Source organism: Oncorhynchus tshawytscha, linkage group LG33 (genome assembly GCF_018296145.1).
Source record: "Oncorhynchus tshawytscha isolate Ot180627B linkage group LG33, Otsh_v2.0, whole genome shotgun sequence".
Lineage (NCBI taxonomy): Eukaryota > Metazoa > Chordata > Actinopteri > Salmoniformes > Salmonidae > Oncorhynchus > Oncorhynchus tshawytscha.
The window spans coordinates 35,087,678-35,110,107 of NC_056461.1; the positions used below are offsets into that span (position 1 = coordinate 35,087,678).

The 22,430-nt window shown below is 43.1% G+C and overlaps 1 protein-coding gene across 4 annotated transcripts in view; it reads left to right on the forward strand.

Annotated features, from left to right (window-relative positions):
- Positions 1-22,430, forward strand: part of LOC112231301 (latent-transforming growth factor beta-binding protein 3-like) — a 46,496-nt gene that overhangs the window by 3,442 nt on the left and 20,624 nt on the right. For all 4 annotated transcript variants that reach the window (XM_042311281.1, XM_042311283.1, XM_042311284.1 and 1 more), the window contains exon 2: positions 21,572-21,853. In XM_042311281.1, the coding sequence (XP_042167215.1) occupies positions 21,572-21,853 (282 nt within the window). The remainder of the gene's footprint in view (positions 1-21,571; positions 21,854-22,430) is intronic.

A 22,430-nucleotide genomic window follows, 5' to 3' on the forward strand; every position in this document is an offset into this window, starting at 1 on the left:
AACCCCACAATTAAGGCAGACTACGAATGCGAACAGGAGCCCAAAATAAACTGCAGTGGTAAAACTAAACGAAGACACTGATTCAGTCACTATGAAAGCTACATTTATGCAAATACAGCAGAGGTCATCCTTGAAGTGTTGGCTGTGGGGCATCGTGGTCAAGAGGGTCAGAGCAATATTCACATTCATTTATGCCCACACATTTCCTATACATTTACACAATGTTTTTATTTAAGAAAAATACAACTAATGACTGTAATTTCAGTTGACCCTGTCATGGTGTTTTCAAACAGATTTTGTTTTGGAAATATTGTAGTGAAATGTGAAGTTGCTAAGCGTTTTCTCCCACCAGCCCTTCATTACAGAACTACAGCATATTTGTAAATTACAAAAAAGGGGTTTTGTCATAATAAGCTATATTTTTCTGCACTGTAAATGAATTGTTCAAAACAACATCAGAATGGCCCTGCATTTATTCTCCAGTTGTAATTACAGTACAATACTGGATTATTCATTCGGTGTCATCTGAATATTTGGTCCAGAGAATCAAACTAGTGTTCAATCGGGCCTGTGTCTAGTATTGTACAGGTACTGTAAGCTGCATTTATCCAGGCTTGTGTCCAGTTGTGTGGGTTTGTCTGGCTGGGGCTACAGAGTGCAACCTAAGGCAGTGTAACTTTTGGCAGACCAAAGGTGTGTGTGGACTGTGCACTCAATGGACATGCAGAATTTTCTCTTTAGCATGTTGCAATGGCCGCTGGTCAATGACAACAACAACGCTTTTCCATATCTGAGTGGTTGTGACTTCAGCACCACAGCGAAACTGAGGCCTAGACTGAGCAAACCTGCAAGAACCTTGCCGTGATGCAGTTTGCTTCCAAATGCAGTCATTTTCTGCCTAATGATTCAAGATTGCCTTTCTTAAAAGAACAATGTTGTTAAAGCTGTTGTAGAACATGATGAAAAAAAGGAGACATAAGGCTTTGTGAGTTTCAGGTAAGTCTGTTAAGCCTCAGTCTACCTGGCTGGTTTTGTGTAGCTATTACTATATTTTACAGTAATTACATTTCCATCCTAGGTTCTGAGAGTTCATTTAAAGTAAATGTCCAGTGAAAATCTCACTTTTAAAATGTCATATTCTGTTAACTTACCCATACCCAAATAATGTTGTTGACTTGTCCTATACTCATATTTGTGTCCAAAGCATAAATTGGAGGGGGAAAAAAACACTTCAAAGATCCCACCTCAAACTTGCATCTCCAACAGACCGTTTAAAAAAATGCTTGCTATTTCCTCATAATCATGGCTGAACTGGCCAATCAGTGGTCTACTCGCATAAATATTTTCAATGACTGGTATACGCCCACACCATTCTGTTGTTGGGGTACGCCCACACCATTCTGTTGTTGGGGTACGTCCACACCATTCTGTTGTTGGGGTAAGCCCACACCATTCTGTTGTTGGGGTACGCCCAAACCATTCTGTTGTTGGGTACATCCACACCATTCTGTTGTTGGGGTAAGCCCACACCATTCTGTTGTTGGGGTAAGCCCACACCATTCTGTTGTTGGGGTAAGCCCACACCATTCTGTTGTTGGGGTAAGCCCACACCATTCTGTTGTTGGGGTAAGCCCACACCATTCTGTTGTTGGGGTACGTCCACACCATTCTGTTGTTGGGGTACGTCCACACCATTCTGTTGTTGGGGTAAGCCCACACCATTCTGTTGTTGGGGTAAGCCCACACCATTCTGTTGTTGGGGTACGCCTACACCATTCTGTTGTTGGGGTAAGCCCACACCATTCTGTTGTTGGGGTACGCCCACACCATTCTGTTGTTGGGGTACGCCCACACCATTCTGTTGTTGGGGTACGCCCACACCATTCTGTTGTTGGGGTACGCCCACACCATTCTGTTGTTGGGGTAAGCCCACACCATTCTGTTGTTGGGGTAAGCCCACACCATTCTGTTGTTGGGGTACGCCCACACCATTCTGTTGTTGGGGTACGCCCACACCATTCTGTTGTTGGGGTAAGCCCACACCATTCTGTTGCTGGGGTACGCCCAAACCATTCTGTTGTTGGGGTACATCCACACCATTCTGTTGTTGGGGTACGCCCAAACCATTCTGTTGTTGGGGTACATCCACACCATTCTGTTGTTGGGGTACGCCCAAACCATTCTGTTGTTGGGGTACATCCACACCATTCTGTTGTTGGGGTACGCCCAAACCATTCTGTTGTTGGGGTACGCCCACACCATGCTGTTGTTGGGGTACGCCCACACCATTTTGTTGTTGGGGTACGTCCACACCATTCTGTTGTTGGGGTAAGCCCACACCATTCTGTTGTTGGGGTAAGCCCACACCATTCTGTTGTTGGGGTAAGCCCACACCATTCTGTTGTTGGGGTACGCCCACACCATTCTGTTGTTGGGGTACATCAACACCATTCTGTTGTTGGGGTTCGCCCACACCATTCCAACACAGAAAAGCTGCTTTTTAACATACTAAAATGGACATTGCAGTCAAAAACGTGATTTTCCTGTTTTTGTTCTATTTCAACACTATGAGAATGAAATAATACTCTGAAATTGTGAAAATTATGATAATGCCCTTTTTGTGTGAGAAGTGTTTGAAAAGAATTCCTGGCATTTCAGCCTATTTCAGTGGGATGGAGTTTTTGGCCCAGATAATAACATCACAATCTGATCTACTTTGAAGGGGTAAGCGGGGTAGACTCGAGTCTAGATGATCCGCCAATCAGGGCTGTGTATGTAAATATATACAGTTTTTTTTTAATCAACACGCCCACTCGATCAGACTGAGCATTTCAATGGCAAAAGGCGAAATAAATGCTAAAATATATATTTGAAGTTATTTTCATGAAATAAACACACACAGTGATTTATTAGACATAGAGTGATGATTTAAAAAGACAATTTAAAAGATGGCATGGGGGCTTTAATAAAAAAAGATGGAAGGAAAACTATTTCATTTATATTGTAATTAATTATAGGTAACATTTCATAGAAATACGGAAACACTGTATACTTACTTAAAAGAATAGATAGAAATAGATTCTGACGTGGTTAATGCAAAAAAAACTGGTTAATGAGAATTGACACAAATCAGTCAACCTCAACTCCAACAGTGAAATTATATAAGTGACCCTTTTCCATGCTCATTCTGTGCTCATTCTCTTCACATTTCTCTTATGCTACTGTCAGAAGTGTATGGCACAGGTCTCCTAATATATCATGTTAAGGAATCCCAGTGGTGTGGGGAGTCCAGCAGGGTCAGAGAAGGATTAGTTACTGCTTACTCAAAATGAATAACGTAAGCTGATTACTTTTGGATGACTTTAACTTGCAACCTAAACCAGTCATTGTCATGAATTTGAAGTTCAACAACTATGCAATTGTTGTTATTATGTTAATATAAAATAGGGTTCCAGAATTTTCCGGTTTTTTTCGTTCAATAGAGATGCATTTGTCTACACCTTTTTTTGGCGTAAATATCACATATCACATAATTCATTTGGGGCTAATTCACCACCTGAGTAAGTGGTTAACTAGATCGCTAACTCTTAAGTATAGCCTAATATTACTGATAGTTGCTATCTAACAGTACATTTAACGTATAGGCCCATGCACCCACCTTGAATGGCTGACGTGAGTGTCCTTTGTTCAATAATAAACACAATTCAGACCAGAAAACTGGGACCCATTTATCTTCAACAGTAACAACACTGGTTGCTCTCAATACAGTGTTTTACCGCAATTACATGTTGAATTATTGTGCAATCAAAAAGCATTTTACAAAGGAGAGAGAGAGCGTGAAACTGCACTGCTTCAAAGCAGAACGCAGGAACTCTGTAGTCCAGAACAGGGTTTCACAAACTCAGAATGGCAGTATTGCCAGAGAATAGGTAATGAAGTAGCTAAATAAACAATAAACATAGTTATATTTTTCTGCATTTTTTTCTTGTCATACTCAAATAACATACTGTATCAGAGATGAATCCCATAATAATATCAGATATGGCATGTGCTGTGTATGTTGACATACTTTTACACGTTTCATTTCCAGCAGGTTCTATAGATTAAAAGAGTCAGTCAGCGGTTGATCTTTGAATCAGGCTCGTATTGTTCTGTGTTATGTCTCCTCCATACAGTCATAGAGGTTGAGCTGGGTTGTGCAGGTCAGAGTGAAGCAGCACTGTATGACCAAAGACGCTGAGAATGGGAATCCAGTGAGGTTACTGATAGATACTCCTCCCACTGCCCCCTCCCACCCTCCCTACAGTATTTACCTACAGTAGCTCTGAATCTGGGTTTTCCTGCTCACACCTCTGTTTGGGCCAGGGGCGCTGGACGCTGCCTTTCTTCTCCTCAAAGGTTGCTACCACACAGGCATTCCATCCATCAATCTCAGTTGCCTGGTAGCTGTTGCTCCCCATCTCAACTAGACCTGTTTCTGCTCTCCCCACCCAGTCGTTCTCCCTCTGTGTCCTTAACCAGACCTGCTGTGCTCAGCCCAGTCACTCTCCCTCTGTATCCTTAACCAGACCTGCTGTGCTCAGCCCAGTCACTCTCCCTCTGTATCCTTAACCAGACCTGCCCAGCTCAGCCCAGTCACTCTCCCTCTGTATCCTTAACCAGACCTGCCCAGCTCAGCCCAGTCACTCTCCCTCTGTATCCTTAACCAGACCTGCTGTGCTCAGCCCAGTCACTCTCCCTCTGTATCCTTAACCAGACCTGCCCAGCTCAGCCCAGTCACTCTCCCTCTGTGTCCTTAACCAGACCTGCCCAGCTCAGCCCAGTCACTCTCCCTCTGTGTCCTTAACCTGACCTGCCCAGCTCAGCCCAGTCACTCTCCCTCTGTATCCTTAACCAGACCTGCCCAGCTCAGCCCAGTCACTCTCCCTCTGTATCCTTAACCAGACCTGCCCAGCTCAGCCCAGTCACTCTCCCTCTGTGTCCTTAACCTGACCTGCCCAGCTCAGCCCAGTCACTCTCCCTCTGTATCCTTAACCAGACCTGCCCAGCTCAGCCCAGTCACTCTCCCTCTGTATCCTTAACCAGACCTGCCCAGCTCAGCCCAGTCACTCTCCCTCTGTGTCCTTAACCAGACCTGCCCAGCTCAGCCCAGTCACTCTCCCTCTGTATCCTTAACCTGACCTGCTGTGCTCAGCCCAGTCACTCTGTAACCATCTGTATCCTAAACCAGACTTCCTGCTTCATTCAGCCCAGTCACTCTGTAACCATCTGTATCCTAAACCAGACTTCCTGCTTCATTCAGCCCAGTCCACAGGAGGTTGGTGGCACCTTAATGGAGAAGGAAGGACTGGTGGTAATGTCTGGAGCGGAATAGGTGGAATGATTTCCATGTGTTTGATGCCATTCCATTTACCCTGTTCCAGCCGTTATTATGAGCCATCCTCTGTCTCTATAGAATGTCCTATATCAGTCCCCCTGTATTGCGTGCGTAAAGGTTCATCTCTCTCCATCCGTGACACAGGTTGGAGGTCATGTGAGGATGTGAAATGGCCAATGTGGTCATGCACAAAATATGACTTTAATGGGTCATTCAATACCAACATGTATTTAATTCTGAATGCTCAGCTTCTGTCCCACATTTTATTGCAGTGATTTATTTAGGTTTTCCCTGGGTATGGGTCAGAGGTAAAGGTCAGAGGTCCATGGGAGAAAGAAAGGTCAAAGGGAAATCAGCAGAACAAGCAGAACTGGACCAGCCCAAGGCTAGCTGTCAGTGTTTAGAGACACACTTTTTCCCCCTCTGAGAGCCCTCTACTCTACCCCACACTCTCTCACTTCCTCCTCTGATGCCAAGTTATGGGTGCTGTGGTAAGCATGGGAAACCCAGAAACCTGCACCACTCCACAGTGTGCCACGGGCCTGGCTGTGCACTGAAATGGGGCTCAGCATGGCTTCACTCACACACTCTGTCAGTCTCTCCCTGGGGCATAGAGAGGGGGATTCATTCAGCCATTTTAGAACTGTGTGTGTGTGATGACTGCCTGATGACTGCTTGATGAGTGCTTGAGGACTGCCTGTCATCTGAATCATTGCTCCTCCTGAGCCTCACCCCTCTGTGAACTCTACATTAAGGGTGTGTGTGTGTTTTTGGTGCCATGTCACAGCCTCCCCTCAAAGTTGTGTTTTAATGTTTATGGGTTGCCTCTCTCTCTTATTTAGGCTACTCTCATATGGAGGGAAAATATCTCAGGTTATTTGAGGTCAGGAGCGATGTCGATCTACAGTCCAATCCCAGTGTTTGTTGATATCTGTTCAGCCTTTACTGCGCCAGGGTAACCCTCCAGGTCACATGGTTATTTCTTAACAGGGATTTCTCATGGAATTCGATTCCTCCTCTCAGGGCTATTCCCATTCTGTCACTGGCTCTATTCAAGTCAACACTTTGGCGCAGGTTGAGAAAAAAGTGGCAAATTGTTTTTGGCAGCTGAAGCTCCAAAAACAAACACTAATTAGAGGTAATTTCTTAAGTGATGAGGGAACACAGTGTGTGTGTCATGGAGGAGGCTATCTCGCATTTGAGGAAAATATAGGAGCTAGCTCAAAACAACATCCCCATCTTTATCCCGCTTTCCTCCCATTTGCTTAGTGAGGGGCAGAAAAGGAGCAGTTATTTAACGCTGGCCAATGGAATGTGAGACTGTGTGACTGCACCCTGCCAAACCTCTAAAGCTGCACAGCCGTTAGCCAGGGTAAATACAGAATAACAGTGCTGCTGCCAGGCCTGGCCGGGGGGAGAGGGCCCTAAGACACCCCAGCCACTACAGCTCCCCTGAGGGGTGTGCCACCACACTGCAGCCGTGCCTGGGCAGATATCTGAAGTCAGCTCTGCTGGGTACACTGTCAGCGCTCCTCTCTCTACCTGCCTGGTCTGCTATTATACTGTAGGCCCAATGACAGTGGGATTAGACCAGCGATTATATGACAACATTCACACTGTTGCCAACATATCTCTCTCTCTCTCTCTCTCTCTCTCTCTCTCTCTCTCTCTCTCTCTCTCTCTCTCTCTCTCTCACACACACACACACACACACACACACACACACACACACACACACACACACACACACCACACCTCTGGGCCATGTAGACAATCTCACATACCTCCATGACATGTTATGTCCATTGAGAAATCAGGGATTGGAATGATGGGTTGGGCAATTACACAGTGCAGTATAATGGTCTCACACCAGATTAATTGTAATTTTAGAAATTATATAGAATCAAAATAAGTGTTGTAGATAATTCTGCTTTAAAATAGGGGGTGGGTGGGTTTAATGAAAGTGGACTAAGTAGTCAAATGGTTAACAGTGGCGGGTTGTGCTGTTTAAGATGAGGAAGGACAAAAAAAAGAATAATGAGCGTGGCCTTATTTCTATTACAGCATATTGGATGACTGTGATTCATATTCCATTCACCCAGCTCAATGTAACATCGAATAAGTTTAGGCTGCTACATAATACTCAAATTTGACATATACCGATCATGAGGTTGCTACAACCTAGCCTATGAATGAAAGTTTACAACGTATGTAGGTGTTTTCCAACAGAATCATCAGAATGAACACACCCCCGATCAAACGCAAACAAATCCCTTTCATAGCCACATACAAACAGCTTGTTGCATTACTTCTCGCATCTACGCACTCTCCTCCTCTCATCTTTTCCTTTCGCTTGTGGACTTGCACAACATATCAGCTGTCTGCAAAAAAATCTTTCCAAGCCAAACCTTCATATCATAACCACTACACACAGCCCACATCGTAGTCACAGCATTAGCTAAAGTAACGTCATAGTCAACATAGCCAATAGAACTAAGAGGTGAGTAAACCCGCTATAATCATGCAGTACAGTGTACAGTCAATAAGCTGTTTAGCAGTTACAACGGCAGGCCCCTGTGGCAATAAATTTGTAAAAACCAAAGCTTACCTTGACTTGGAAGAGTTCCAGTGTTGGATAGTTATAGCCAACTAGCTAACATAGCATCCCTCTGTTTGAGCCAGGTGTTTGAGTAGGCTAAACTAGCTATCTGCATTTGCTCCACCATTTTTGAAGAAATTAAGTGCTAGCTAGCTCTAGTTTATGCCTTCAGTACTATATTCATTCTCTGATCCTTTGATTGGTTGGACAACATGTCAGTTCATGCTGCAATGAGCTCTGAGAGGTTGGTGGATGTCCTCCCGGAAGTTGTCATAATTACTGTGTAAGTGTATGGAAAAGCGGGAGAACCGTAAGTGTCCTAGGTTTTGTATTGAAGTCCCAGAAGAAGACGGAAGCTAGCTGTCATCTGGCTATTTCATTGTGCTACCCCAGAGAATGCTGTTGAGGCTACTGTAGACCTTCATTGTGAAACAGTGTGTTTTAATCAATTATTTGGTGACGTGTGAATATATTTCGGGAGTTTTTTCTAAAAAGTACTTAAAAAAAAAAACATTTTAAATGTTTCACTATTAAAAAAAAAAATGAAATTCACTGAGGAGGATGGTCCTCCCCTTCCCCCTCTGAGGTGCAGAAATAGCACTCCAAAATATATTGACAAAACAAAGGTTGTTACCCAGTTTAGTTGATAAAAGCGTTTTCTACAAGGGGGTGTGGTCTTCTTTAGATTTTGGCTCAGTCATTTTTGCCAGTCATCTTTTAAAGACAGCAGTCATTTTAGTGACCCTTCAAATGTTCTACACATTGTGTGTAAGTGTTAAAAATAGGAAAATAACAAAGTACCCTGTTTAGGACAAATCTCCTCGCACCCCTCTGTCTCTGTTCAAATCAAATCAAATTGTATTTGTCACATGCGCCGAATACAACTTACAGTGAAATTCCTACTTACCCTTAACCAACAATGCCGTTTTAAGAAAAATATCAACAAAAAATAAATAAAAATTAAAGTTAATTAAAATTAAATTAAAGAGCAGCAGTAAAATAAAAATAGAGAGGCTATATACAGGGGGTACCAGTACAGAGCCAATGTGCGGGGGTACCAGTACAGAGCCAATGTGCGGGGGTACCAGTACAGAGTCAATGTGCGGGGGAACCAGTTAGTCGAGGTAATTGAGGTAATATGTACATGTAGGTAGAGTTATTAAAATGACTATGCATAGATAATAACAGAGTAGCAGCAGTGTAAATGGGGAGGGGGGGTGCAAATAGTCTGGGTAGCCATTTGATTAGATATTCAAGAGTCTTATGGCTTGGGGGTAGAGCTGTTTAGAAACCTCTTGGACCTAGACGTGGCGCTCCGGTACTGCTTGCCGTGCGGTAGCAGAGAGAACAGTCTATGACTAGGGTGGCTGGAGTCTTTGACAATTTTTAGGGCCTTCCTCTGGGCTGGAATGGTGGGTTCTTCTGCCCTCTGAATTGGGATGGAGGCCTAATATGGTGACACAAGAAACAGACCCATAAAGAATGACTGTACAAATAATGAAAAATACAAAAGTATTCCTTGGGTAATCACGAAGAGTAAAAGTACATGGAATGGTGAACAAAAATGTTTTTCATACAAAAACATATATGTCATAAGTAAATTGAAAATATGATTCTACATATTGGAAGAACAGTGATCTAGGCCAACATGAATTTACATAAGACAGAGTAGGTTCTCACAGCAGGTTTCCACAGCTCCCTGAAGCTCATTTGAGTACTAATTTGAATGTTTCTTAAAGATGCACTCTGAAACTTTTGTAAAATTTCAGCCAGTAGTGTTAAAAGTGGTGCTCACGAGCCAAAAGTGGCTCCTGTTTTTTGTATACTATGTCATCAAATTGTGTACCACGTCATCCATTTCGTATGATATGTTACGTCCTGCGAATATACAGTACAAGTCAAAAGTTTGGATACACTGACTCATTCCAGGATTTGTCTTTATTTTTTACTATTTTCTACATTGTAGAATAATAGTGAAGACATCAAAACTATGAAGTAACACATGGAATCATGATGTAACCAAAAAAGTGTTAAACAAATTAAAATATATTTTATATTTGAGATTATTCAAAGTAACTACCCTTTGCCTTGATGACAGCTTTGCACACTCTTGGCATTCTCTTAACCAGCTTCATGAGGTAGTCACCTGGAATGCATTTCAGTTAACAGGTGTGCCTTGTTAAAAGTTCATTTGTGGAATTTCGTTCCTTCTTAATGCGTTTGAGCCAATCAGTTGTGTTGTGACAAGTTAGGGGTGATATACAGAAGATAGCCCTATTTGGAAAAAAGACCAAGTCCATATTATGTCAAGAACAGCTCACAAGAACAGCTCATTAACACATTAATGAGTACCACTCTCCATATTTTCAAGCATAGTGGTGGCTGCATTATGTTATGGGTATGCTTGTAATCAATAAGGACTGGGGAATTTTTCAGGATAAAAATAAACGGAACGCCGTTAAGCACAGGCAAAATCCTAGAGGAAAGCCTGGTTCAGTATGCTTTCCACCAGACACTTGGAGATGAACTCACCTCTCAGCAGGACAATGACCTAAAACTCATTTTGACAGAGCTTGAAGAATTTTGAAAAGAATAATGGGCAAATATTGTATAATCGAAGTGTGCAAAGCTCTTACCCAGAAAGACTTACAGATGTAATCACTGCCAAAGGTGATTCTACTATGTATTGATTCAGGGGTATGAATACTTATGTGAATGAGATACTGTTTTTCTGTATTTCATTTTCAAAACATTTGCAAACATTTCTAAAAACATGTTTTCACTTTGTCATTATGGGCTACTGTGTGGAGATGGTTGAGAGAAAAAAAGACGTAATCAATTTTGAAGTCAATACTTTCTGAAGGCAATGTATGTGTGTTTAGCGTTGAAGCAGGCACTGTTTGGAAAGCTTTGGGCTGCAGCTCTCCTTGCCAAGCAATCTGGGGCAGATGCGCGGGGTTGAGAGGATGCAGGAGTGCAGTATAGGTAGTAGAGGTCGACCGATTAATCGGAATGGCCGATTAATTAGGGCCGATTTCAAGTTTTCATAACAATCGGAAATCTGTATTTTTGGACACCGATTTGGCGTTTTTTCTCCACCTTTACACCTTTCTTTAATCTTTATTTAACCAGGCAAGTCAGTTAAGAACAAATTCTTATTTTCAATGATGGCCTAGGAACAGTGGGTTAACTGCCTCATTCAGGGGCAGAACGACAGATTTTCACCTTGTCAGCTCGGGGGATTCAATCTTGCAACCTTACAGTTAACTAGTCCAATGCTCTAACCACCTGCCTCTCATTGCACTCCACGAGGAGACTGCCTGCTACTCAAATGCAGTAAGCCAAGGTAAGTTGCTAGCTAGCATTAAACGTATCTTATAAAAAACAATCAATCATAATCACTAGTTAACTACACATGGTTGATGATATTACTAGTTTATTTTGCGTGTCTTGCTTTTGCTTATAATCGATGTGGTGCGTATCATTGCTCCAATGTGTACCTAACCATGAACATCAATGCCTTTCTTAAAATCAATACACAGAAGTATATATTTTTAAACCTGCATATTAAGCTAAAAGAAATCCAGGTTAGCAAGCAATATTAACCAGGTGAAATTGTGTCACTTCTCTTGCATTCATTGCACGCAGTTAGTGTATGTGCAACAGTTTGGGCTGCCTAATTTGCCAGAATTTTATGTAATTATGACATAACATTGAAAGGTTGTGCAATGTAACAGGAATATTTAGACTAATGCAGCTCTTCGTTGTGCGTCAAGCATTGCACTGTTTATGACTTCAAGCCTATCAACTCCCGAGATTAGACTGGTGTAACCGATGTGAAATGGCTAGCTAGTTTGCAGGGTGCGTGCTAATAGCGTTTCAAATGTTATTCGCTCTGAGACTTGGAGTGGTTGTTCCCCTTGCTCAGCAAGGCTGTGGATTTTGTGGAGCGATGGGTAACGCTGCTTCGAGGGTGGCTGTTGTCATTGTGTTCCTGGTTCGAGCCCAGGGAGGAGCGATGAGAGGGACGGAAGCTATACTGTTACACTGGCAATACTAAAGTGCCTATAAGAACATCCAATAGTCAAAGGTTAATGAAATACAAATGGTATAGAGAGAAATAGTCCTATAATTCCTATAATAACTACAACCTAAATCTTCTTACCTGGGAATATTGAAGACTCATGTTAAAAGGAGCCACCAGCTTTCATATGTTCTCATGTTCTGAGCAAGGAACTTAAACGTTAACTTTCTTACATGGCACATATTGCAGTTTTACTTTCTTCTCCAACACTTTATTTTTGCATTATTTAAACCAAATTGAACATGTTTAATTATTTATTTGAGGCTAAAATGATTTTATTGATGTATTAAATTAAGTTAAAATAAGTGTTAATTCAGTATTGTTGTAATTGGCATTATTACAAATATATTAACAAAATCAACCGATTAATCGGTACCGGACTTTTTTGGTCCTCCAATAATCGGTATCGGCGCTGAAAAAAATCATAATCGGTCGACCTCTAATAGGTAGGCCTATCTAGTTCCCAGTTAGTCAACAGAGTCCCTTACTCCCAGGCAGCCTGCTAGCCGGCAGGAGGAAGTGGAGGAGACTTTCTCAGGCCTGTGTTTTAAAAACCCAGTGATTATGTCATTTACTCTGGGCTATGGGCACAGCTACAGAAGTCCAGAGTCCACTCTGTGTATGTGGTATGTGGTCTCACAGCACCAGTTTAAAGCAGGCATATTTGGGGATGTGGCTTCTTGCTATTCTACTGACGGTAAAGACAAGAGCATCATAAGACCTTGTGCCTCCCATTATTGTAATCATGCCCTTTTAATAGTTATAATAGTGGTAGTGGTGGAGATCGTTATTGTGGTGTAATGTTGTTTTTGTCGTTGTCCTTTTGATGGTATTTCTGCAGGGGCTGTGAAGAAATTAAAATGGAGTTATTTGATGTGGGTTGTGGAGCTTATTGGCATTATTGAATCATACATTGATTGCTAGTGACCCATAATGTGTCATTCTCTTATCATTATATTATTATATATTATTATTATTATATTATTATCATCTATTTTATCTGTTACCACTAGTACAATATTTGTAATGCTGAGTTGTACTAACAATGAGAACTTTCCTGTGGTTACAGATAGAGGGTTTCACTTAATAATAGTATTTTCTGATGGTTTGGCAAATACTCTCTCCTCTTTAACACCATACATTTTTAGGCATATAATCATACTCTCATAATCACTGACTCAGGGATGGAGTTCTTTGATGGGGTGGTCGCCACAAAAAAAGAATTGAACTCATCGTGAGGGGCAGCCGTGGCTCGTGGGTCTGCGTACCCACATCCATACCAACACGTGCAGTCAATGCCTGCCCTAGCCTGAGTAAAATTGACCCAAAAATGATCTGAAATGTACACATTTTGCCATGGGGCATAGAGAAAATGTTCCAGTTTGGAATGAAGTTTGCTGCAATGCTCCACTTTTTGCCATGGGGCGGAGAAAATATGTTGCAATTGTATAACTAATTTCATGCAATTCTACTCATGTTTTCTTGGAACAGACAGAAAAAATTGAGTTTTACAGGACATTTCCTGCAATTTTACTCATTTTGCCATGGGGTGGAGCAAGATGTTTGCCGTTTTGAATATATCTGAGTGAGAATGACTAACCATGACTACTACAAGTTTAGATAACTGGCTAGACAAACTTGCCTAACTTAAACATGTTAGCTGACATGGGCTAATTAAGTGACTGTCAGTGAATGACATACTGTAATGAGAAAAATTCAAAATTTGGAAATTGAACCTTGTGTATTCTACTATTCTACCTCTCAACATTAAGTTGAGACCCCGACTGAGTTTAGTTTTTTGGAAATTGATCCGCGGGCCTACAAAAGGGGGGCTGCCAGTTGCCTATCCCTGCTTTAAAGGATGATAAATATGTGTTAAGCCATGAGAAGCTGGCCAGCCTTACTGACCCACTGACATATTTCAGATTGTCTTCTAAGAAACATAAGCTTTCAGATGTACACCGGGATTCATCCCTTTTGCAGCTCACTGTACGTAGACTAGCTGTTGAACTGGAGCGTTAAACTATAATTTGTTCATTTTGAGCTGGGAATATTTGAGACGGGAGAGAGAGGCTGTGGTTGGATGTGAGGCTGAAGTGGGAGGCGGTCAGGCTGCTGCGTCATCTCCAGACAGACAGAAGTGCGTGGGTGGGAGGCCACACTCCGAGCCAAACCCCAAACACACAAACAGCGTACAGACAGGCAGGAGATCCCCTCTACTAAAGCTCATGCTGAGGTCTGGGGGAAGTACGAGTTTTTCTGGTTTTACATGCTCTGTATGAACTGTGATGCAGTGATGTGAGAGAGCTGAGCTTTCATCTCTTCAGCTAGGTTTCATTTGAATGGGCATTTAGTTGAACCTATTGTTGCTCCTGGGGCTATTTTCACTGAAAAGAAAATAGAATGGTCCTTGTTCAATCTGGAGTGTAGAAACGTCCAAGTCTTGAGTTAGTGAAGTAATTGTTGAAATATTTTCCTCGGCTAAAACTCTTCCCCCCTATTGTCTTCAAACCTGGTTGATTGGAATGAAAACCTAGCAACCAGTAATTGGTCTGAAATAACATAATTAAACATTCCAAAATGTGTCAGTATTTCTGTGTATGTACAGTATGGTACATATCGGTCTACGTTAGTGCAACCTGGACTCATGGGTAGACATAACATAGAAATGTAAATCCAGGACACTCCAATTGGTATATGTTGTATGGTATGTATTAATTTGTGGATGACCATCATCTATTTCATATGAAATGTTATGAATTACAATTTGTACAATATGTTACCAATTGCAATTCGTTCTATATGTTGTGAATTCCAATTTGTTGTGGCTAACGTTAGCTAGGTGACTAGGTGGCGGGTTAAGGATAAGATTTAAGGTTAGGTTTAAGGTTAGGATTAAGGTTAAGAGTTAGGTTGAAGGGTTAAGGTTAGGAGAAGGGTAAGCTAGCATGCTAAGTAGTTGCAAAGTAGCTAGTAAGTACACTGAACAAAAATATAAACGCACATGCAACAATTTCAAAATTTTACTAAGTTACAGTTCAAAGAAGTAAATCAGCCTCCCAAGTGGCACAGAACTCTGAGGCACTGCATCGCCGTGCTTGAGGTGTCACTACAGACCCAGGTTCGATCCCAGGCTGTGTCACAACTGGCCATGACCAGGAGTCCCTTATGGTGGCGCACCATTGGCCCAGCTTCATCTGGGTTAGGGGAGTGTTTGGCCAGGGGTGGCTTTACTTGGCTCATCGCTCTCTAGCAACCTCTTGTGGCAGGCCGGGCGCCTGCAGGCTGACTTCAGTTGTCAGTTTAATGCTGTTTCCTCCAGGACATTGGTGAAGCTGGCTTCTGGGTTAAGTGAGCATGTGTTAAGAAGTGCAGTTTGGCGGGTAATTTTTCAGACATGTGACTCGACCTTCGCCTCTCCCGAGCCCGTTGGGGAGTTGCAGCGATGAGACAAGATCGCATTAGGATATCACGAAATTTGGGAGATATCAGTCAATTGGCCCTAATCTATGGATTTCACATCTGGGAAAATAGAAATACATATTTTGGTGACAGATACACTAACAAAAGGTAGGGGGATGGATCTGAAAGCCAGTCAGTATGTGGTGTGACCACCATTTGCCCCATGCAGCGCGACACATCTCCTTCACATTTTGTTGATCAGCCTGTGGAAGAGTGTTGTCCCACTCTTCTTCAATGACTGTGCGAAGTTGCTGGATATTGGAGGGAACTGGAACACGCTGCCGTACACGTCGATCCAGAGCATCCCAGACAGCTCAGTGGGTGACATGTCTGATGTACGCAGGCCATGGAAGAAGTGTAACATTTTCAGTTTACAGAAACTGTGTACAGATCCTTGTGACATGGTGCCGTGCATTATCATGCTGAAACGGTGATGGTGGAATATGAATGGCACAACAATGGGCCTCAGGATCTTGTCACGTTATCTCTGTGCCTTAAATTGCTATCGATAAAATGCAATTGTGTTTGTTGTCCGTAGCTTATGCCTGCCCACACCATAACCCCACCGCCACCATGGGGCACTCTGTTCACAACGTTGACATCAGCAAACCACTCACCCACACGACACCATACAAGCTCTCTGTCATCTGCCCGGTACAGTTGAAACTGGGATTCATCCGTGAAAAGCACATTTCTCCAGTGTGCCAGTGGCCATCCAAGGTGAGCATTTGGCCACTGAAGTGGGTTATGACGCCGAACTGCAGTCAGGTCAAGACCCTGGTGAGGATGATGAGCATGGACATGAGCTTCCCTGAGAAGCTTTCTGACAGTTTTTGCAGAAATGTTTTGGTTGTGTAAACCCACAGTTATATCAGCTGTCTGGGTGGCTCGTCTCAGACCATCCTGCAGGTAAAGAAGCCGGATGTGGAGGTCCTGGGCTGGCATGGTTACATGCCTGTGGTTGTGGAACCACATGTCTGTGGTTGTGGAACATTTTTGGGTTCTTTTATTTCAGGGCATGAAACATGGGACCAAGACTTGACCTGTTGCATTTATATTTTTGTTCAGTATAGTTGCAAAGTTGCTAAAATGCTAAGGTTGTCCATGATGACATTCAAACACCAACCTTTGGATTGCTAGATGTTTCGTTTTATTTGCCCACCCATCCCCTCCGACCAACCACTGTACTTTAGTTTTTGCCATAAGTAACCTTCTGTCTTATGAAACCATACCAAACGTAACATGTCATACTAATTTGAGTGTCCCAGATTTACATTTACTATGTTACGTCTAGTATATGAAACCAGGCTGGTTAGTGTGCCAAATCTGTGGTAATGCATCAGTGGCACACTTTGTGTATGTGTGTGTGTGTGTGTACATTCGTATCTATGTGTGTATCGTTGTCTCAGCTTGCTCACACTACAGTTTAAGAATGACAGGTATGTATTTATGAAAAAGTCTCTCTGCATCTGGAGAAGCGATAACAGCAGATTAATTTGGATCCCTCTGATGGTTCTTCCATCGCACTTTTTCTATTTTACTTCTCTTTCTTTTTCTCTCTCTTTCTCACACACTCTCCCTCCTTCTTCCCCTCTCTCCACTCTCCCTTTTCTTCCTCTCTCTCTCTCTCTCTCTCTCTCTCTCTCTCTCTCTCTCTCTCTCTCTTTCTCTTCCTATCCCTCTTTCTTTCTCTCCCTCTATTTCCTGCAGTTTCCTGCAGTTCCTCCCCTACACACTGTCTGTCTCAGTCTAAATCATGGCATTATGAGAAAGGAGCTCTCACTCCTCTGTCACATGAAACACTATGTCGAGAAGAGCTTTGAAACACAAAAAAAGTCCGTTCTCCCTCCTCCTCTCCCCCCGTCTTTTCTCTCTTTCGCATCCAGCAGATGCTGGATAGGAAAAAGATTTCCCCTTTAAATGCGGTTTGGAACATACCTGTGAGCCAATTTTGAGTATGAAATCTATTTCCAAAGACATGGCATTAAAATTGTATAATGTGAAAGTGACATGTGAGGATAATTGAATACACATCCCCTGAGGATTTGGGCCTCGTTATTAATGGTGGGGGCCGAGAATTTATATCCATATTGGGATATGGGTTTCATATGGATATCCATATGGGTTTCATAGAAGTGCTTTATAATATATAGTGCTGTATAATATAGCCTAGATAGCACCACCCACTGGGCACAGACGTGAGTTCAACATATAGTTTTGTATTACAATTGGTTGAGTTGGAAACTAACGTGAATTCAATGTGAAATCAACAACAAATGTCACCATGTCATTGGATTTAGTTTTTTTTAAATGCCCTTACTTACGTTGATGACTTTTTGCAAATACAATCAGTTTTCCATGGAGATTCAGCGTCATCGAATAGACATTTTGTGTTAAAATTACGTGGAAACAACTTTGATTCCACCAGTCTTTGCCCATTTGTTGGCATGGTAATAGAGCTTAAAGCTGGGTGGCTCTAGTGTTTCAGGTGATCTACGCTAGGTCATTCTGACACTGTCTGCTACCCACTAAACAGAGTGGGACATTTTCACCTCTGCAGACATTCTGTGCCCAGTTGGGTTTCATAATTCAGGGATGCAGTGGAACACATGTTATCATGACTGGATCATAACAGTGTCACGACTTCCACTGAAGTCGGTCCCTCTCCTTGTTCGGGCGGCGTTCGGCGGTCGACGTCACCAGCCTTCTAGCCATCACCGATCCACTTTTCATTTTCCATTTGTTTTGTCTTTATTTTACACACCTGGTTTCAATTCCCCAAAAACATGTTCATTATTTAACCCTCTGTTTAACCCATGGTTTTTGTGCGTGATTGTTTTATGTATGTTCGGTCCGTTATTGTGGGCTCGGTATTACGACATGTTATTGGAATATTTGAGTAAAGTTACTTGTGTTACTCATCTCTGCTGTCCTGCGCCTGACTCCTCTGCACCAGCTACACTCAGACCATTACAAACAGTCCCACATCGTCTCACTCACTCAGACAGTCTGCAGAATGCATTAGTCCATGTGTATTACACCCATGTCTCTCTAACTGCCCTGGGTTGGTTTAGATAGACGAAGCAGATGTGGGAGAGAGTCTAGTTTAAACCCCTCCTGTATACTGTAAGGGGACCAGTTTGAGTCCTGGCCTCCTGATCCATTCAGTGTGGTGTAGACTGATTAGTGGACTTGGAGGTCCACCCTCTCTACCTGATTAGTTACTGTATTTGGTGAGTCACCAGTCCTCCACCCAACTACTGTAGCTAATCTGTGGGGAAGGGAATACCATTCCAAATACAAGCACACATCAAGAGATGTGCTTGAAATGGCAGACAGCCCTGTGCTGCAGTGCCTGTTACTTCTAAACATCAAAAAGAATGATTCGTTCACCTGATTTTTTTTAACCACCGTGAAGTACAGTCAGCATTCATGGCATGTGCACAACATTTTCTTGGAGACAAAAATATATTTTGATGTACCGATACCTAAGGGCTGTGTTATTATGTCAAAGGAGCCCTTCCTTGCTGTTTGTCATGGAAGGACCTAAGTATTGCTTGAGTGTGTGTGTGTGTGTGTGTGTGTGTGTGTGTGTGTGTGTGTGTGTGTGTGTGTGTGTGTGTGTGTGTGTGTGTGTGTGTGTGTGTGTGTGTGTGTGTGTGTGTGTGTGTGTGTGTGTGTGTCAGAGGGTCTACTCTGAGACCGGCCTTCTCCCCAAGCCTTACCAGACTTTTCCTATGTTGTCTCTCCAGTCTCTGTGGGTTTTAGTTGTATAGTCGGGTTTGGATGGAGGTTACACCCCTGTCTTTCTTTCTCTCTCTCTTTCTCTTTCTTCCCAATAGTATCTTGTATTTGTATTTATTATGGATCATTAGCTGCTGCCTTGCTCTTCCTGGGGTCCAGCAAAATTAAGGCAGTTATACATTTGAAAAACATTACAACACATTCATAACAGATTTCACAACATGTTAAGTGTGTGCCCTCAGGCCTCTACTCTACTACCACATATCTATAACACAAAATCCATGTGTACATGTGTGTATAGTCCGTATGTTATTGTGTGTTTGTATGCATGTGTCTATGTTTGTGTTGCTTTACAGGCCCTGCTGTTCCATAACGTGTATTTTATCTGTTTTTAAATTTAATTTTACTGCTTTGATCAGTTACTTGATATGGAATAGAGTTCCATGTAGTCAAGGCTTTATGTAGTATTGTGCGCCTCCCATAGTCTCTCTCTCTCTCTCTCTCTCTCTCTCTCTCTCGCTCTATCTCTTTCCAGCTTTCTATACTGAGACAAAAAGTCAGCCAGACACACGTCTGGAGAGCTCTGCTCTCCACTCTCCCTTTTAGGGAAGTCCTTCTCCAGCTGGATTACTCTCCATGTTTTCCCTGCTGTCTGTGAGCCTCCCCAGTAACCGACTGCTGCATGTAGCACACTTTTAAGGAAGTCCTTCTCCAGCTGGATTACTCTCCACGTTTTCCCTGCTATCTGTGAGCCTCCACAGTAACCGACTGCTGCATGTAGCTGCCTGCTCTGGGTTAAAGACCACTGTCACGGGTAATTATGGTGCAGGCTGCGTCAGAACAGCCCACCCCGCTGCACATTTAAACATTAGAGGGATTTCTCCAGTTGCTATTTTGCTTGACTTTCATTGGTTTAAAAATTTCCCCGTTGTGTTTGAGGGCATCTAGTCCCGTTATTACACAGCGGCCTAGACTCCGAGGCAGTCCAGGCCTAATTGCTCCAGTGTGTGGAGCTTTGCTCTGCCGGGCGGGTAACACGAACAGGCCTCCTCTCAACCACTGGGTGTGTCCCCGTCAGACATGATGAGCCGTATCTCTCTCTCTCTCTCTGCCTGCCTGCCCAGGAACTCATGCTGCCTGCATCCCTATGATTCTGTTATGTTAGACTGCAGGACAAGACATCCAAACAACTGAGCTTCAGCTTCTGATTTCTTTCATGAACACAACAAGGGACATAGAGAAACTACAACATTTTGGGAATGATAAATTGTAAAAATGTCCATTTGTTACTGTTAATATTATTTCGTGCAATTTGTGGTATGTCTATTCTAATATGTGCGTTATTAATGCACCAGTCTTCACCATTATTTCTGCTGATGGTCTCAGTCTGGTGTGTACTCTGCCCCCACTGTTTCATCTGATTGTCCTTTAGGGAGAAAAGGAGCTGCTTGAAAAGTAAACACAAAGGGAAACCTACCAGGCAGTGTATATGGCATAGCAGGGCTCCTGTGGTTTCAAGTGTTTTCCATAAACCAGGAAAAAGCGGTCATTCGTATCAATATTCAGCTCTGCCCTAACCTAGCGCAGCAGGCGTATGAGATACGCCTGAAACTACATCCCCTAAATCAGGGTCATTCAACTCTTACCCTATGAGGTCTCCGGAGACTGCTGGTTTTAAGCTCATCCTGATGATGAATTGCACACACCTGGTGTTCCAGGCCTAATTCAGTCCCTGATTCGAGGGGAACAATTAAAAAATGCAATGGAACTGGCTTCGAGGTCCAGAGTTGAGTTTGAAGGCCCTACGTACTGGGCTTGATGAGGATAAGAAAAAAACATGTTGGGGGAGGTGGTCTTCTGCACTTTTCAACCAATCGAGTAAATGTGGAGGAGGAGTTAAGATGGAGTGTCGCCTTGTTAACGGCTTAGTGGAATTTAGTGGAAAACCGGAACATCTAGCTCTCAACTTTTGCTCTCTGCTGCTGATTGGCTGAGGCAGTTTATTTGCGTATGGAGCTGATGTGATTTGACCGTGGCATTTAGTCCCGAAAACCAAAGTGACTCATACCGGAAGCTGCAGACATCAGGGTTTTGTTTTGGATCTATGTTCCTGCTATTGTAGAAGTCCCAACTGTTCCCTGTTTAAAATAATGCTCCAAATGAAAAAGGGCTGACATTACATGATGTTGATGGATGATGTTTGACATGTGCTCTGTTTCTCCTTTCCTATACTACTCATGGCTTGGTGATGCGTTTGAGATTTTGTTCAATAGCAACACCTTTTTCTCTCTTCCTGTCTTTCTAGTTGTGTGTCCACTGACCTGTATGAATGGAGGGGTGTGCAGCTCGCGGACCCACTGCCTTTGCCCGCCAGGTTTCACTGGTCGGCTGTGCCAGTTCCCGCTACGGCAGATGCCCGAGGCCCAGGCGGCGCGGGGCAACAAGCAGCCCGTATACACCCTGTCGGTGCTGTCAGACGGCCAGAGCCAGGTAGAGCAGGCGGCCATGGGGCGACCACAGCTGACACAGACCCACTCTGTGTTCACCCTGCCCCTGGCACAGGGGGCAGGTCACCACTCATCAGAAGGTACCCATCATGTCAAACTGTTGTCACTGAAACCACAGCCACATTTCTGTATATTTTAATTCCTGTGCCCATATACAGTGGCATCTAAAAGAATGTGAACCCTTTGTTTTAATAACAGAAATAACCTCAACCAACCATTTTCTGTAGTTGCGGATCAGAACGGCACAACGGTCAGGAGGAATTCTGGACCGTTCCTCTTTACAAAACTGTTTCAGTTCAGCAATATTCTGAGATGTCTGGTGTGAACCACTCTCTTGAGGTCATGCCACAGCATCTCAATCGGGTTGAGGTCAGGACTCTGACTGGGCCTTTCCAGAAAGCATATTTTTTTCTGTTGAAGCCATTCTGTTGTTGATTTACTTCTGTGTTTTGTGTCGTTGTTCTGTTGCATCACCCAAGGTCTGTTGAGCTTCAATTGGCAGACAGATAGCCTTACATTCTCTTGCAAAATGTCTTGATAAACTTGGGAATTCATTTTTCCGTCGATGATAGCAAGCTGTCCAGGCCCTGAGGCAGCAAAGCAGCCCCAAACCATGATGCTCCCTTCACCATACTTTACAGTTGGGATGAGGTTTTG